Genomic DNA, 18065 nt, shown 5'->3' on the forward strand with positions numbered 1-18065 from the left:
AGGACTTCAGTGTCTTTCAAAGTAGGTTCCCTGGAGCTCTAGGGAGGAGCCCGGAAAGGATGGAGGGCATGATGTCTTCAACTCTTCTTCTGCTGTGAGCTGGGCTGGGCTCCTGGGATGGACAGTGGGAGCTCAAGAAATATTGCAGCGCTGCAGAGAGACAGCTCTGGCCAGGAGCAGCTCCTCTGCCAAGCACACAGGGCTGGGGACACTGCCTGGAGGCACCGAGGGGAGACCTGGGAGGCTGAGAGAGCTGATGGATGCTGAGAGCTCACTGGAGGAGAAATCTCCACAGCATTCTGCCTGGTATGTCTGTGGGTGCAGGGCAATGCAGGTTCTGTTCCTGGAGGGATCTCCTAAAGCTGGGACATGGGGCAGTGTGTGGGGTCTGTCAGGAGGACAGGTTCTCTCTAGGACCAGAAAGTGTTGCCTGGAAGGGCTGCCCTTCTGCCCCATCAGAGGGACAGGGCAGGACAGCTGTCTTCTCCTGGGCATGGCTGCAGAGGTGTGAAGCAGCGTGTGCACCCAGGGGTGCCCAGGGCTTTCCCTGTGAGCAGGGTCCCTTTGCCTGCCGGGACTGTGTGCTGGGGCAGGGACTCTGCTGCTGCCAGGGTCAGCACTCAGCCTGGCTCATGGGCTTTCCACAGGGATAGAGAAGGACCTGTGGGTTGGAGTGTGATCCATCAAAGGACAGTATAGGCTCCTTCTGCTGTCAGTGTGCTGCGTAGAACAGGTTTGCTCCCAGCTCCAGAGGATCCCTGGCGACTTCCCTGGGTATGTTCAAGAACACCAAGGATGCATTTTCCACTCAGGTGAAGAGACTTTGCTTTGAATTTTCTGCTCCTGTGTACTGGTTGGGAACTGGGAGCTGAGCTTTTCTCAATCACTTTGCAGAAGGCAGTCCAAACTCACTTGTCATTAGGACTTGTCAGAGCTTCTCCTGAGCCCTGCACACACAGAGGATCCCCGGGGCAGTGCCCTGATGCCAGGAGGGCTCTGCAGAGCAGAGCTCAGTACAGGGCAGGTTGGATGATGTCTGTGAGCACAGAGAAGGAGGTGACATGGGCAAAGAGAAGCAGCTCAGGCAGCAGAAACAGAGGGAGCTGCTCCCAGAAATGCCCTGGCAGTGGGGATTTGGTAACTCCCTGACACCCCCACAGTGCTCACACTTTCCTACTGCAACTCTCTGGTTTCATCCACCCAGCACAGACTCTGCATGCAGAGTTCCAGGGTTTCTGACTGAGTCTTGTCCTTGATAGCAAACACAAAGTAAGAGGAAACTCCTGAGTGCCTGTCTGTCTGTTTCTGTCCTTCCAGCCTTGGCTGGAGCATTTCGCACTGTTTCCCCTCCTGTCCTTGCTGTCTTTGTCCCACAGTTACCAAAGCTTCAAAGCTCTGCCCTGCCATCAGGTGAAACTGGAGTGACAGTGCTGAAAAGCTCATTCCTATCCACAGGGGATTAGGCTGAGATCTCACCATCCTTCTATTTACTGACTGCTGTCAGGGAGGACTGAGTTCTCGAAAGCCCACGGCTGACCCTGCTCCCAGCAGTGGCACGCTCAAGCCAGCACAAAACAGACCTCCCTCTGTATTCAGGAGGACCAGTCAATCTGAGTGTAATCCCTAAGAGTTGCAAGAAGATTTCCTCAAAGAAGAGTTCCCTAACTTCTTTCCCCAACTGCCTTTTCCTTGAACAGGTCTCCATGCCCACAGAAAGGAAATGTCCAACAGCAGCTCCATCAGCCAGTTCCTCCTCCTGCCCTTTGCAGACACAAGGGAGCTGCAGATCCTGCACTTCTGCCTCTTCCTGGGCATCTACCTGGCTGCTCTTCTGGGCAATGGCCTCATCATCATCACCATAGCCCGTGACCACCACCTCCACACACCCATGTACTTCTTCCTCCTCAACCTCTCTGTTGCTGACATTGGCTACATCTCCACCACTGTTCCCAAATCCATGGCCAATTCCTTGTGGAACACCAGGGCCATTTCCTACACAGGATGTGTGGCTCAACTCTTTTTCTTCGTATTTTTAATTGCAACAGAGTACTATCTTCTCACTGTCATGGCCTATGACCGCTACGTTGCCATCTGCCACCCCCTGCACTATGGGACCCTCCTGGGCAGCAGAGCTTGTGTCCACATGGCAGCAGCTGCCTGGGGCGGTGGGTTTCTCAATGCTGCACTGCACACAGTCAATACATTTTCACTGCCCCTCTGTAAGGGCAATGCTGTTGACCAGTTCTTCTGTGAAATCCCCCAGATCCTCAAGCTCTGCTGCTCAGATGCCTACCTCAGGGAGATTGCAGTCATTGTGGTCAGTGCCTGCTTAGTTTCTGGTGTTTTTGTGTTCATTGTGGTGTCCTATGTGCAGATCTTCAGGGCTGTGCTGAGGATCCCCTCAGAGCAGGGACGGCACAAAGCCTTTTCCACCTGCCTCCCTCATCTGACTGTCGTCTCCCTGTTTGTCAGCACTGCATTGTTTTCCTACCTGAAGCCCCCCTCCATCTCCTCCCTATTTCTGGACCTGGTACTGTCATTCCTTTACTCAGTGCTTCCACCAGCAGTGAACCCCCTCATCTACAGCATGAGGAACCAGGAGCTCAAGGATGCCATGTGGAAACTGATGGCTGGTAGTATCTAAGCAGCAATAAACTGCTCATGTTTTTCTGCACATAGCTGTCCATGTAACTCACGTTAGGACCAGTCTGTATTTAGTAGGGTTTTCAATTGCCATTTTTCCTTCTACTTTGTCTAAACTATAACATGGTTCATGTTCAACCCATTTCTGATGCAGTATCTCCAGGTCTTGGTTAAGCCATTCACGTCAGCATAAGAAATGCTCACCTTGCCCTGTACCGGCACTACTGCTACTCAATCTCTTTCATTTCCATTATCATTCAGGTGTTTTCATTTCTCCTGATGATACAACTACGACTAAGGACACCTTTCAGCAGACTGGCTGGATGTATGAACTTCAGTTCCGCACAGGTTTCCACCTCTGCTTGCTTTTTGGTCATTCAGATGCCACTCATCTCTCTGGTTTCTCTTTTGAGCTTCAGAGAGCTAGAAAACATCCCATCTTTCAGAAGTCTAATGAAGTGCTCCGTAATGTCCAGAATAGAGTTAATTTTCCTTCTAGCTGCCAGAGGAATGCAAAGTATGGGAGCTGGGATGAGAACAGTGCTGATAGAACGTGGATGTTTCTAGTTGTTACCAGGCAATAAAGGACTTTTCAGTTGTTCATATTTCCCTGCTAAGGAGAAGGGAATGGACACAGCCAGGACAGGTGATCTGAACTGGCTGAAGAGGAGATTCCATTCCAATTACTAGATGCTCAGCATAAAGGGTTGATTGGTGGGGAAAGGAGGAGGCAGCTCCAGGATGCACGGATTTGGGAACGGTCCATTTTTGGGATGGCTCTGACCTGTATGTTCTGAGCTTTCCAGTTGGGTGAGAAACCACACTGTGTATCACCAGATATGTATATTTTATTACAAAGACTTACTGTTGTTTCTCCCTCTCTGCTGTCCCAGTAAGCTGTCCTTTTCCCTGTCCTCGAGGTTATGGATTCATTGGTTTTCCTTCTCCCTCCCTTTCCCCCTCTCTCAATTCCTCCCTCCCCACACCCTCTTAAAGAACAAGCAGCTGCTTGGTGCCCGGCTCTCAGCTGGGGCAAAACCACGACATGTCAGAAGTTCAGTCTGTCGATAGCTGAGGTTATGGGGCTGCTGGTGTGTTACCTGCAGAGGTTTCATGCCAGGAACACCTTTTCTTCAGGAGCTATTACACTACGTGTTATAAGTTGGAAGGTGGATCCTGGTAGAGCCGGAAAATTATGTCAAGGAATATTAGGGTCGTGTCCATTGTAGGAATCTGCAGCTTCCTGTCAGCTCCCTGGGAAGGCTTCAGGCCAGGAACATCCTTCATCCCTCACACCTTTTGCTTGGGACGTACTGCTGGATGTTTAACAGGTTGAAAGTTGGGTGTTGGTATAGCCGGAAAGTGCAGCACCATATTACTGGCCTAAACCTCCCCTTTCCCTCCTCAAATGCCCACCTATCCAGTCCCAGAACCCAGCTAAAACATCCCCACGCCCCCTCCCAGCACCCATGAGTTCCCCTGCCACCCCTTAAATGCAACCCCAGCTCCCTCAGCACCCCCCTAGAACTCCTGATAGCCCCCCAGCATGCCATTGTCACCCAACCCTCCCTTTTTCACTCCCAAAAGTCCCCAAATGACCCCAGAGCCCGCCAACGACCCCAAATTCCATCTCAGCACCAACTGGTTCCTCTCATCCTCATCCCCACGTTAACTCACCTAGCCCATCTTTTATACCTCCCAGCATCATATTACCCCCCCAAAATAACCTCCCTTTTTCATTTCCACATCCCTGCATATCTCACGCAAGTGCTCCCATACACTCCCCTCCTTCATCAATCACGGGTACCCCTCCACGCCTTGACCCCCTCTCAGCCTACACTTAACCACACCCAGAACCCTTGGTGGCCTCCCACCTCCCTGTATCCTTTTCAAACCCCTCTTCCCCTAAGAAATCTCACCATACCCCCCCAGCACATCCTACGCCACCTCCATGCCATTGCAGCGCATATGCTGGAATGCTCTGTGCAATGCTGGAGGTGCCACCCCTCCCTCTCTAGCCCTCCTTTATGCACCCCAGCACTCCTTGGTGGCCCCCCAACACCCTCAAACACACCACAACCTACTCTTTCCCCCTTGATTTCCTTGATATCTCTCCCCATCATTCCCATATGCCCCATGCCCCCCACAACCTCTTAAGACCCCCCACCCCAACTTTAACTCCCCAGCACCATCTATACCCCATATTACTCCCCCAAACTCCCTCTTTTTACCCCCCTACATGCCCCCCAGAAAAAGAAGTGATCCCACTCTGTCCCCAGCCTCTTCTTAACTCCCCCCAAAATCTTCTATACCCCTAAATACCATATTATCCTGCCCCAAATCCCACTGTAGTGAGGGAGATAATATGGTGCTCAGGGGATGTGCAAGTAAATGGGAGAGAAGGGTCTCTTTTATGCCAGTGCTGAGATCAGCCATGTTCAGTCTCGTACTGGCCATCTTGCTTTGCCTCATCCTTCTTGCACTGACTTGTTTTGCTCCTCGGAATGAGCTTTTGCTCCTGAGCCTGGTTATCTGCAGACAGGGAAGGGACTGGCATGGATAGACAGAAAGCAGGTGTGCTTGAAGAGCAGCCACACAGAGGAAAATGGATGAGGAGAAAATGCTTTTGTCCTATACTGTAAAAAGCCCAACACCAGCCCCACCCCCCGATAAAGCAAGGAAATGGGAATAGCACTTCTGAAGTTAATGGAGACTTTGCAACAGGTGAAGGAAGTACTGTCACAGAATCACAGAATGACAGAACATCCAGAGTTGCAAGGGACCCCGAAAAGATTGTCTAGTCCAACCCCCTGCCACAGCAGGATCACCCAGACTAAATCACACAGGAAAGTATCCAGACAGGTGTGAATGTCTCCCGAGGAGGAGACTCCACAACTTCTCTGGGCAGCCTGTCCCAGGGCTCTGTCACCCTCACAGTGAAATAGTTTCTCCTTACATTCACATGCAACTTCCTCTGCTCCAGCTTGCACCTGTTGTCTTGTCCTCTCTCTTGCAATTGCTGAGAAGAGCCTGGATTCCTCCTACTGACACTCACCCTTTATATGTTGATAAACCTGAATAAGGTCAGCCCTCAGTCTCCACTTCTCCAAGCTCAAGAGGCCCAGCTCCCTCAGCCTGTCCTCATAAGGAAGGTTTTCTACTTTTGGGGGCCCTGAGCTGGGCTCTTTCAAGGAGTTCTTCTTCAACTGAGGGGCCCAGAACAGGACACAACAATGCAGGTTCAGTCTCACAAGGGCAGAGGAGAGCAGGAGAAGGACATCTCTTGTCCCACTAAGCACAGCTGTTCTGATACACCCCAGGATGCGACTGGCCTTCTTAGCCAGGAGAGCACATTGCTGGCTCATGGTCATCCTGCTGTCCACCAGCACCCCAGGTCACTCTCACCTACGCTGCTCTCCACAGGCCACTCCCCCTCCTATACTGGTATCTGAGGTTGTTCTTCCCCAGATGCCAAACCCTACACTTGCCCTTGTTCAATCTCATTAAACTTCTCCCCACAAGTAGTAGTGTCAAGAACAACTCCAAATACACAAAAGAGTCACGAGGCAATCACAGTCCTGCCCTGCTGTCGTGCACTGGGGAGCTGGAAGAAGATTCATGAACTTAGACCAAAAGTTAACCCCGATGACGTCTGTGGGTTATACTAAACTCAGCAGGGAAAGTAGACACTTGGGAAGGGATTGCCACCCAAAAGGAACACATGGACAGGCTGGAAGAGTGGGCAAGGTCAAGTGTAGGGTCTAGGAGGTGAGAAAGCATAATCCAGGAGTGCAGCACCGACTGGGATCCACCTTGCTGGAGAAGAGCTCTGTGGAAAAGGACCTGGGGGTTCCTTTGAACAAGAAGCTCTCTAGGACTAAACAGAGTGCTGCTGCAGCAAACAGCTCTGAGGTGCCTCAGCATGGGGATCACCAGCAGACATAAAGAAATCACTGTCCCACTCTACTCAGCAATTGTCAGCCCACACCTAGAATTCTGGGTGCAGTTTTGGTCGCTGCTCTAAAAAAAAAGTTCTATCCAGTCTGGAGAAGGTCCAGAGAAGGGCCACAAAGATGACCCAAGGCCTGGGAAGCTTAAGGAAAGGCTGAGGGAGCTGGTTTTTTTTTCAGCCTTCAGAAAAAAAGGCTTAGGGGAGACCTCACAACCAGGTGCCAGTACTGAAAGGCTGTCTACAAAGAAGGGAGAGACTCCTGTTTTTAGAAGGAATCACATGGAATAGCTGAGGAATAATGGGTGCAAGTTCCTGCTGAACAGATTCCCAGAGGACATAGGAAGAAACCTTTACCCTGAGAACCAGGGTTTTGCACCATGTTCCATGGGAAGTGATGGATTCCCCAACATCAGACATTTGTAAGAGTCAGTGGGATGGGGGGTGGGGCCAGTTGGTCTGTGTGGTGCTTTTCTTGAGACTGAGCCCTTGCTGAACATGGTTGGACCAAATAGTCCCTGAGTTCCATTTCAGCCGGGTACTCTGTGGTTGTCCGAGTCTAGTAACATCATCACTGTCCTTCCAAAGCATTCTCATGAGTTGAGCCCTCCTGTTTTGATCCTCTGGAAGTACAACTGTGGTTCTGTTCTATGACGAGGGGGAGCAGGCTGTGAGGACATGAGGCTTCTTCCAGGGGTCCACTCCAATGTCATTTAGAAAGGATCTCTTGGTTTTATTTCTTATTTCTCACCTTCTTTAACACCTGTTGCTGTCACTTTGTTAGTGGCATCACAAGTTGGAGAGCCATCTGCAAGCAGACAGGAAGCATTAACACAATGGAGTGTCACTTCAAACCAACCTTGAGAAACTCTAGGGTTAGATTTGAATAAAAATATCAAGAAGATTCCCATCCAGAAGAGATCTTCTTATTCTGATCTTAATTATCTGGCGTGGAATTAATTTCCATGTGGTCACCCCCATGAGGTGAAACCATGAGAAAAGGTTCCAGCACAACACCCCCACATCAAGGCAGCTCAGAGATGATGGGTGGAGAACTGGCTGCAAGGAGAAGAATTTGGTCATTCCAGGGGAAGCCATAGCAGTCAGAGGTGCTGAACAGGAATCTGGCCATGAGCACACTGGGCTGCACTGTCAGGAGTGTGGCCACGCAGACAAGTGCTGTTCTGGTCCATCTGGACTCAGCACCAGTGAGGCCAAGTCTGGAGCAGTCAGTCCCAGTGTGGGACTCCCCAGTCTGGAGGAAGGAGAGGAGCTGTCACGTTGTCAGATAAAAGTCTGCCCAGATATGGCTAGGGATCTTGTGTGGAGAGGCTGAGACACACAGCTTCTTTAGCCTGGGGAAGGGGAAACTGAGGGAAACCCACTCTGTGCAACATGGAAAGAAAACAAGAAAGGAAGTTTGTGTGAAACTGCAGCTTTGAAGGTCAGAGTGGCCATGAAGATAAAGAAATCTCATTCTGAGGATAGTGCCGTGGTGCAAAACGTCACTCAAGAGCAAGTGTGGGTGAGCTGGTGGCTTTGTGTTTCTGGGATCAGCTGGTGAGGAGGGAGAGGGAAGTGTGGGGTGGGCTGTGGTGCAGATGGCCAAGGGTGCCAGCCAGGCTGAAAGCACCTGATAGATACGAGGTCTTTGTGGGAACAGCAGGCGAGGAGGGAGAGACAGCAGAACAGGCAGGGATATTGTGCGGTGAGAGTGTGGTGGGGGAGGGGTTTTGATGCCTGCAGCCTGCAGGAAAACAGGCAAAGGCATGGGGTAGTGTGGGATGGGCTGTGTTGTAGATGGCCAAGGGTGCTGCCCAGGGTGAAAGGGCCTGAGAGAAACAAGGTCTTTGCCCCCTTGGCTATGGCTGATGGCTCTGCCACAGAGGCCTCAGAGGAGACACATTGTCCTCATGGCCATGGAACATCATTGCCTCCTTGCACCCACCCGAGGGGAGGTCACCATATGTGTTACCCCTGTCTTTCCCTGATACACAGGTGAGGATCAGAATCTGCCTGCCCAGGGGCTGAGGGTCAGTGCTTGGCATTTCTGCTTCCTCAGACCAAGCCAGGGTGTCCTCAGCATCAGAGCTGCCTGTGCTTTGCCTGCGTTTGTCCTCATGGCCTCCAGTTGTCTGCTCTAAGGAGCCCATGGGGAGGTTTTGTCAGGAATGGCTTCCACTAGGGTTCCTGAATGCTTCAAGGCAGTTTGAGCATTATTCTTTACTTGAACTTCTTGAGAGGTTTCTTCACTCTCCTCTTGGTATCTGAGCTCTGGGGACTCAGAAGAAAACACACCATGGGGCTCATTAACAACCAGAAATCCCTTACAAGCATGGCTCTCCACGTAATTGTCTTTAAAATAAATAGAACTTTTGTAACTAATTGGAGAGGTTTTATTTGGGTGATGAAAATTTCAAAGGAGTTTCACAATGCAGGATTTTTTCATAGGAAAAAAGTTTCTGTCATATCTCTGATCATGGAAGAAAGTTCAGCAGCATGCTGCAATGGGTGCTGGTCCAGAGGTCTCCTAAGGAGATCTGGACAGGCAGGAAAAGCAGTCTCTTGAGATCCAACCCTGTCTGGAGAACCTTGCTCTTCCCCAAGCCCAGCAGGTCCCTCACTGGCCTCCTGGGACTCCCAACACTTCCTGGCATCATCTGTGCTCATAGGCAGGGACAGATTTCTCTGACAACAAACAGCAGTTAAACAGCTGCCTGCTACGGCCAAGCAGCGTGTGAAGGGGGTCAACTTTACTGGTTCCACTAGTGCACAACTGTCCTGGTTTTGGTCAGGATGGAGTTAACTTCATTTGTAGCAGTAGATGGAATGCTGTGTTTGGGAGTTAAAATGAAAGCAGTGCTGGTAACACCCTGATGTTTTTAGTTGCTGTAAGACAGTCAGGGACTTTCTCAGCTCTTCATATTTCTCTATTCATGAGAAAGTAGGGGTGAAGCCAGGACAGGTGACCCAGCTGACCAAAGAGAGTATTCCATGCTAATTCTGTCCTGCCCAGGAAACAGGGGGCTGAGAGGAGGAAGAGCAGGGGCGGCTCTGGGACGCACAGTTTTCGGGGGACTGTCGGGTTCCGGGACGGCTCTGGGTGGCACGGCCTGAGCTGTGGGTTTGGTGAGAAACTGCATTGGGTATCAACAGCTTCATGTATTTTTGCTCTAAAGTCCTGTCAGCATTGTTACATTGTATCTTTCTGTTATCTTAGTAAACTATCCTTATCCCAACCCACGGGCCTCTTAGTTTCTTGGGTTTGGGGTTATTTGCCCCTTCCTTTTCCCTTCCCTTGCCTCTCACCCACCCCCCCTTCCCTCTTCCCCTGCTCTTTAAGGAGCAGGCAGCTGCGTGGATCTCGGCTCTCAGCCAGGGTAAAACCACGACAACAACCTCAGGAGGTTTCAGGCCTGTAAGATCCTTCATCTGTCACAATTTCTGATTGCCACTGGCCTGAACAGCTGGATTCAAAACTGGCTGGATTGTTGGGCCCAAAGGGTGGTGGTGAATGGAACAAAATCCAGCTGGAGGCTGGTCATGAGTGGCATCCCCCAGGGCTCAGTCCTGGGTCCAGTTCTGTTCAACATCTTTATCAATGACCTGGATGAAGGGATCAAAATGTTCCCTCAGTAACTCTGAAGATGACACTAAGCTGGGAGGAAGTGTTGATCTGCCTGAGGGGAGGGATGGTCTTCAGAAGGATCTGAACAGGCTGGACCAAATGGCTGAGACCAATGGGATGAGGTTTAACACCACCAAGTGTAGTTGGTGTTAAAGGTCTTTTCAAACCTTGTGATTCTCCGATTCTGTGAAATGTTTCCATTTGCACCAGGGGAGAGTTAGGTTAGATGTCAGGAAGAATTCCTTTACTTAAAGGGTAGAAGAGTATTGGAATAGGCTGCCCAGGGAAGTGGTGGAATCGGCTTCCCTGGAAGTATTTAAAAGGCATGTAGATGTTGCGCTTCAGGTCACAGACTAGGCATGGTGAGGCTGTGGTTGGACTCAATGATCGTAAGGGTCTCTTTCAACCTTAGTGGTGCTATGATTCTATGGCACAATTCCAGGAAATTCCTGTTGTGTCATTGTGTGAAAGCATTGCCATTTCAGACAAGAAGTCGACTAATTCAGCTGATGCAAATGTGCTTCTAAATATTTAATAAATGCTAGGAGATAGTAAAAGAAAAAAAAATTTCTGCACATTTCCAGGCAGACATGATGCAAAGAGAGCCCAGCTCCTCATTACAAAGTGTATGGGTCACACTAGATGTGCAGATACCTCATTAGGAATAAGATAAACGTGTCCCATCATATTATAGCTCAGACAATGAAGAAAGACAAAAACTGTAAATAAATAAAAACCCTACTAAAAAGGGCCAGTGATATGCAGAAGAAGACAAGCAGTTTATTGCTGCTTAGAAACATCCAGTCATTAGTTTCCACATGGCATCCTTGAGCTCCCGGTTCCTCATGCTGTAGATGAGGGGGTTCACTGCTGGTGGAAACACCGAGTAAAGAAATGTCAGTACCAGGTCCAAAAATGGTAAGGAGATGGAGGGAGGCTTCAGGTAGACAAACACGGCAGTGCTGACAAACAGGGAGACAACAACCAGGTGAGGGAGGCAGGTGGAAAAGGCTTTGTGCCGTCCCTGCTGCGAGGGGATCCTCAGCACAGCCCTGAAGATCTGCACATAGGACACCACAATGAACACAAAACACCCAAAACCTAAACAGACACCAACCACAGTGACTCCATTTTCCCTGAGGTAGTCATCAGAGCAAGAGAGCTTCAGTATATAAGGGATTTCACAGAAGAACTGGTCAAGGGCATTGCCATGGCAGAGAGGAAGGGAAAATGTACTGGCTGTGTGCAGCACAGCACTGAGAAACCCACTGCCCCAGGCAGCTGCTGCCATGTGGACACAAGCTCTGCTGCCCAGGAGGGTCCTGTAGTGCAGGGGGTGGCAGATGGCAACGTAGAGGTCATAGGCCATGACAGTGAGGAGATAGTACTCTGTTGCAATTAAAAATACGAAGAAAAAGAGTTGAGCCACACATCCTGTGTAGGAAATGGCCCTGGTGTTCCACAAGGAATTGGCCATGGATTTGGGAACAGTGGTGGAGATGTAGCCAAGGTCATTAACAGCGAGGTTGAGGAGGAAGAAGTACATGGGGGTGTGGAGGTGGTGGTCACAGGCTATGGTGATGATGATGAGGCCATTGCCCAGGAGAGCAGCCAGGTAGATGCCCAGGAAGAGGCAGAAGTGCAGGAGCTGCAGGTCCTGTGTGTCTGCAAAGGGCAGGAGGAGGAACTGGCTGATGGAGCTGCTGTTGGACATCTGCTGCCGTCAGCTGTGGAGACCTGTCCAAGGAGGAAAAGGCAGAGAGAATTGAGGGAAAATCCCTTTTACTACTTATGGAATGCCCTCAGTTTGACTCTTTGTATTCAGGGAGACTTTTGGCAGGTCCCTTTTAGGAGCTCTGCTTTGTGCTGGCTTGAGTCTTTCACTGATGTAAAGAGGGAAGTCCTGTGGGATGTCTGTAGATGGGGGTTCTGAAGTGAGGGTCATCTCAAGGTCATCCCCACCAATGGATGTGCCAAGAGCACAAAGTAACAGGGTGAGTAAGGCAGCAAGGACAGAGGGAGAAACTGGGAGAAATGCTCCAGCCATGGCTGGAAGTACAGGGACAGATAGACAGGTACTCAGGGGTTTTTCCTCTCTGCGGGTTGTGCTGCCAAGGAGAAGACTGAGCCTGAAACCCTGGAACTCTGTGTGCAGAGTCTCTGCTGGGTGGCAGAAACCAGGGGGTTGGTGGGGGAAAGGGTCTGCATTGCAAGGAATGTCAGGGAGGTACCAAATCCCCACTGTCAAGGCATTGTTGAGAGCAGCTCCTTCTCCCTCCCTGACAATGTCTCTGCTGCCTGGAGCTGTCCCTGCAGCTGCTTCTCTCTGCCCATGTCACCTCCTGCTCTGTGCTCACAGACATCATCTAAACTGCCCTGAGCTCAGCTCTGCTCTGCAGACCCCTCCTGGCATCAGGGCACTGCCCCGGGGAACCTCTGTGTGTGCAGGGCTCAGGAGAATCTCTAACAAGTCACAGAATCACAGAATCGCTGAATTGTAGGGGTTGGAAGGGACCTCGAGAGATCATTGTGTCCAACCTCTAGATCATCGGGTCCAACCCCTAATGAGCAATGAGTTTCCACTGCCTTCTGCAAAGATATCGAGAAAACCTCAGCTCCCACTTCCCACCCAGTCACCAAGAGCAGAAAATTCAAAGAAAAGTCTCTTTACCTTTCTCCTCCAGTGAGCTCTCAGCATCCATCAGCACTCTCAGCCTCACAGGTCTCCCCTCGGTGCCTCCAGGCAGTGTCCCCAGCCCTGTGTGCTTGGCAGAGGAGCTGCTCCTGGCCAGAGCTGACTCTGCAGCGCTGCCGGGTTGCCATGAGCTCTTTCCATCCTAGTTCTTGTAGGCTCCCTCCTGGTGTCTCAGGCCTCATGGGGATCGCTCTATGATCTCATCTCTGAGATCATTCTGCCTGGGAGCAGAATGATCAGGACAGGGAGAAATCATGCAGGGAGAAAGCACAGGGGGAGGTCATGCAGCTGTTACTCTCATTGGCAATACAGACTTGACACCAACAATAAAATCAATATATTGCATCACTCAATCCAAAGAGAGCAGAGGAATGAGAAAAGAACCTAGAGAAATGAAATTTTTAAACACCCACCGATGACTCTCCCTTCATATCCCAGGGTCCACTTCACTCTTTAACTCTCTACTGTCTCCAGCTGAGTGGCACTGGGGGACAGGGAATGGGGGTTGGGGTCTGTTCATCGCACATCGTCTCAGCTGCTCCTTCCTGCTCAGGGGGAGGACTCCTCACTGTCTCCCCTTGCTCCAGCATTGGGTCCCACCCACAGGAGACAGTCCTGCATGAACCCCTCCAACGTGAGTCTTTCCCACATAACTTCAGATCATTACAGGCTGCTCCAGCGTTGGTCCTCCACAGCCCTACCAGCAAACCTGCTCCAGCACAGGCTTCCTATGAGGTCACAGCCTCCTTCAGTGTCCTCACATGCTCAACCTTGGGGACCTCTATCAGCTGCAGGTAGAATCACTGTTCCACATCATCCAATATGGGCTGCAGAGAACAGCCTCATTCACCATGGTGTTCTCCACGGGCTGCAGGGGAATCTCTGCAATGAGGCTTGGAGGACCTTGTCCCCCTACTTCACTGACCTTGTTGTCTGCAAAATCCCTTACACTTTCTCACTCCTTTCTCTGGTGGCAAAAAGGAGCTGCTGGTTATTATTTCCCTTCTTAAAAACACTGTCACAGCGTTGTGATTCACAGTGCTCTGCTTCCCACGGCCAATACATTGTCACTGCCCCTCTGCGAGGGCAATGCCTGGGACCAGTTCTTCTGAGAAATCTCCCAGATCCTCAAGCTCTCTCACTCATGGTCCTACCTCAGTGAAACTGTCATCAGAGCATGTCTAGCTTTTGGGTGTTTTGTGTTCATCGTGGTGTCCTATGTGCAGATCTTCAGGGCTGTGCTGAGGATCCCCTCGCAGCAGGGATGGCACAAAGCCTTTTCCACCTGCCTCCCTCACCTGGCCGTGGTCTCCCTGTTCCTCATCACTGCTGTGTACACCTACCTGAAGCTCCCCTCCATCATTTGCACCTGGTAGTGACAGTTTTTAGTCAGTGGTTCCTCCAGAATTATAGTTTCCCATCTACAGCATGAGGACCCAGGAGCTCAATGATGCCGTTTGGAAAGTGATGACTGGATGTCTCAAAGCAGCAACAAACTGCTCATTCTGCATATCACTGGCCATGTAACTCATGTTAGGACCAGTCTGTATTTCGCAGGGTTTTTAGCTGTTGGGTTTGTGTTTTTTCCCCCTCCTAGTTTGTCTAAGCTTCAATAACACAGACCAGCTTCATCCCATTGCTAATGCAGTATCTCCTGGTCTTGTGTGACACAGACACTGCGCAATGATGAGCTGGGCTCTCTTTCCATCATGTCTGCCGGGAAAGGGGCACAAATTTTTCTTCCTTTTTTTTCCCCTGACATTTATAAAAATTTTACAAGCACATTTCCAACAGCAGAACCACTCAACTATGTTTCTGAATGACAATGCTTTCCCACCATGACAGAACAGGAATTTCCTGTAACTGTACCACAGAATCATAGAATCACTTAGGTTGACAAGAGGCCTTTACGGTCATTGAGTCCAACCAAAGCCTACCCCTGCCTAGTCCACCTCTAGGCCATGTCCTCAAGCACAACATCTATAGGAACCTTTTAAATCCCTCCAGGGATGGTGACTCCACCACTTTCCTGGGCAGCCTGTTCCAATACTTGACTAATGCTTCAGTAATGAAATTCTTCCTGATATCCAACCTAAATCTCCCCTGGTGCAATTTGAAACCATTCCCTCTCATCTTGTCACTTTTTCCCTGAGAGAAGACACTGGCTCTCGCCTCTCTACATTCCTCCTTGCAGGTAGTTGTAGAGAGCGGCAAGGTCTCCCCCTCAGCCTCCTTTTCTCAAGGCTAAAATGCCCCAGTTGCCTCAGATGCTCCTCAGAGGACTTGTCCTTCAAGTCCTTCATCAGCTTTGTTGCCCTTCTCTGGACATGCTCCAGCATCTCAGGGTCCTTCTTGTAGTGAGGGGCCCAAACCGGACACAGCACTCGAGGTGCAGCCTCACCAGAGCTGAGGCTAATGGAACAATCACTTCCCTCCTCCTGCAGGTCACACTATTCCTGATCCAGGCCAGGATGCTGTTGGCCTTCTTGCCCTTCTTCTGGACACAGTGCTGTCTCATGTTCAGCCAAGGTATCCACGGACACCCCCAGATCCTTTTCCTCCAACCACTCTGCCCCAGGCCTGTAGCGTTGCCTGGGGTTATTCTGATCAAAATGCAGGACCTGGCACTTGGCCACAGGAACCCAAGGACCTCATACAATTGGCCTCTGCCCATCGATCCTGCCTGTCCAGATCACTCTTCAGAGCCTACGTGTCATCCAGACAATTAATGCTCCCACACAATTTGGTGTCATCTGCAAACTTACTGAGGGTGCACTCGATCCCCTCGTCTAGATCATGAATAAAGATGTTAAAGAGGACAGGTCCCAGCACTGAGTCCTGGAGAATACACCTTTTGACCTGCTGCCAACTGGGCTTAACTCTGTTCACCACATCCCTTTGGGACTGGCTGCCCAGCCAGTTTCTAACCCAGCACAGAGTGTACCCATCTAATCCATGAGCGACTAGTTTCTCCAGCGGGGGAAATGCTTTGGCAGACAGCTTTGAAGGCTTCACTGAAATCTAGATAGACCACATCCACAGCCTTCCCCTCATCTCCTGAGCAGCAGGTCACCTTGTCATAGAAAGAGATCAGGTTGGTCCATCACGATCTGCCTCTCCTACACCCATGCTGACTGGGCCTGATCACCTGAGTGTCCTGCATGTGCTGCATGATGGGACTCAAGATGATTTGTTCTATCACCTTCCCCAGCACTGAGGTCAGGCTGACAGGCCTGCAGTTCCCTGGGACCTCCCTCTGGCCTCACTTCAGGATGGGCGTTGCAGCTGCTTGTGGTTTTTTTCTCCTCTGTGTGATTCCCAGAGGCTCTGTGACCATCGCAGATTCGCACGGCCCTGGTCAGCAGCACCTATGGCCTTGAATTGGCCGATGTTTGCTCTTCAGGACCTGCAGAGAGCTCGAGCTGTTCCTTACATGAGACATTTTCTGCAGCCCCAGTTCTCTCCCAGCACCCAGCTACACAAAACTGCGACACTCACAAACTCCTTACCTCACAATCCACTTAACTCACAATCTGTCTAATTCCTTACCTCACAAACTATCTCTCAGTCAATCTCCTGACCTCACAATCTATTTCTCAGTCAATCTTTTTACCTGACAGTCTGTCTATGAATCAATCTCTTTACCTCACAAACTCCTTAAATCAACATCCCCTTTACCTCACAATCCCCTTTCCTCAAAATCTATTAGTTACTCTCCTTACCACACAATCTATCTCATTCAATCCCCTTACCTCACAATCTGTCTGTCAATCAATGCTGTGACTTCATAATCCCCCTCTCAGTCATCATACCTCACAATCTCCTTACCTCACAATCCCCTTACCTCACAATCCCCTTACCTCATAATCTATCAATCTCATTAACTCACATCTATCTATCAGTCCATGTTCTTACCTCACAATCTATCTATCAATCTCTTTACCTCACAATCCCCTTATGTCACAATCTCTCTATCAGTCCCCTTACCTCACATCTATCTATCAGTGAATACCCGTCTACCGGCTTACCTCACTATCTATATATCAGTCAATCCCCTTACCTCATCTTTCAATGTATCAGTCAATCCCCTTGCCTCACAATCTATCTATTAGTCACAGAGTCACAGAATTTTAGGGGTTGGAAGGGACCCCGAGAGATCTTCAGGTCCAACCCTCTGTCAAAATAGCTTCCCTAGGACAGGTCGCACAGGTCAGTGTCCAGAGGGGTCTTGAATATCTCCAGAGAGGGACACTTCACAACCCCCCTGGGCAGCCTGTCCCAGGGCTCTGTCACCCTCACTGGGAAAAAATCTTTCCGCATGTTGGTGTGGATCTTCCTGTGCTCCAACTTGAAACAATTGCCCCTTGTTCTGCCCCCACAGACCATTGATAAGAGGCTGAAAATTTTCCCCTGTGTCCTACACTTCAGATACTTATAAACATTATTAGGATCCCCTCTTAACCTTCATTTCTCAAGGCTGAATAGTCCCAGCTCACTCAGCCTTTCCTCATAGGGCAGATGCTCCAGGCCCTTAATCATCTTTGTAGCCCTTCTCTGGACTCTCTCCAGGAGATCCCTGGCTTTTTTGTCCTGGGGAGCCTAGAACTGGACACAATACTCCAGGTGGGGCCTGAACAGGGCAGTGTAGAGGGGGAGGATCACCTCCTTTGACCTGCTGGCCACGCTTCTCTTGATGCCCCGCAGGATCCCATTGGCTCTCTCAGCACCCAGGACACACTGCTGGCTCATGGCCAACCTGTCACCCACCAGGACCCCCAGGTCCTTCCCTTCTCTGCAGAGCTCCTCTCCAACAGGTCATCCCCCAGCCTGTACTGATTCCAGTGGTTATTCCTTCCCAGGTGATGATGTCAGGCACTGTTAGGAACGATCCCTTGGTAGGGGCAGACATGAGTCCCAAGGTTACTGGGGCTGCTACTGGGCTGCGTGGGATGATCTCAGGACAGGAACCTATTTCTGCCCTCAATCCTCTTGTTTGGGAGCTACTGCTGGACCTTTATCAGTTTGAAATATGGACACTGTTAGCACACGGAATGACAGAGGCATCGTTAGGACCATTCCCTTGCCAAGGAAAGACCTGAGGGTCGTAGTTTTACCCCAGCTGAGAGCTGAGATCCAGGCAGCTGCCTGCT

General features: G+C 50.4%; 2 protein-coding genes across 2 annotated transcripts in view; one reads left to right on the plus strand and one right to left on the minus strand.

The window, feature by feature from the left end:
* Positions 1-1720: 1720 nt before the first annotated feature.
* LOC311203134 (olfactory receptor 14I1-like) lies at positions 1721-2644 on the plus strand (the record flags this gene model as incomplete). Its single annotated transcript, XM_084277768.1, has 1 exon — positions 1721-2644. One exon carries the CDS (start codon positions 1721-1723, stop codon positions 2642-2644), a length of 924 nt encoding a protein of 307 aa, XP_084133894.1.
* An 8366-nt stretch (positions 2645-11010) lies between these two features.
* Positions 11011-18065, minus strand: part of LOC311203135 (olfactory receptor 14C36-like) — a gene marked incomplete at both ends in the record, with an annotated part of 33277 nt that continues 26222 nt past the window's right edge. Inside the window, one exon of the mRNA XM_084277769.1 lies at positions 11011-11501. Within this exon, the coding sequence (XP_084133895.1) occupies positions 11011-11501 (491 nt within the window). The remainder of the gene's footprint in view (positions 11502-18065) is intronic.

This window comes from Gallinula chloropus (assembly GCF_964237585.1).
Source record: "Gallinula chloropus genome assembly, chromosome: 35".
Classification (NCBI taxonomy): Eukaryota; Metazoa; Chordata; class Aves; order Gruiformes; family Rallidae; genus Gallinula; species Gallinula chloropus.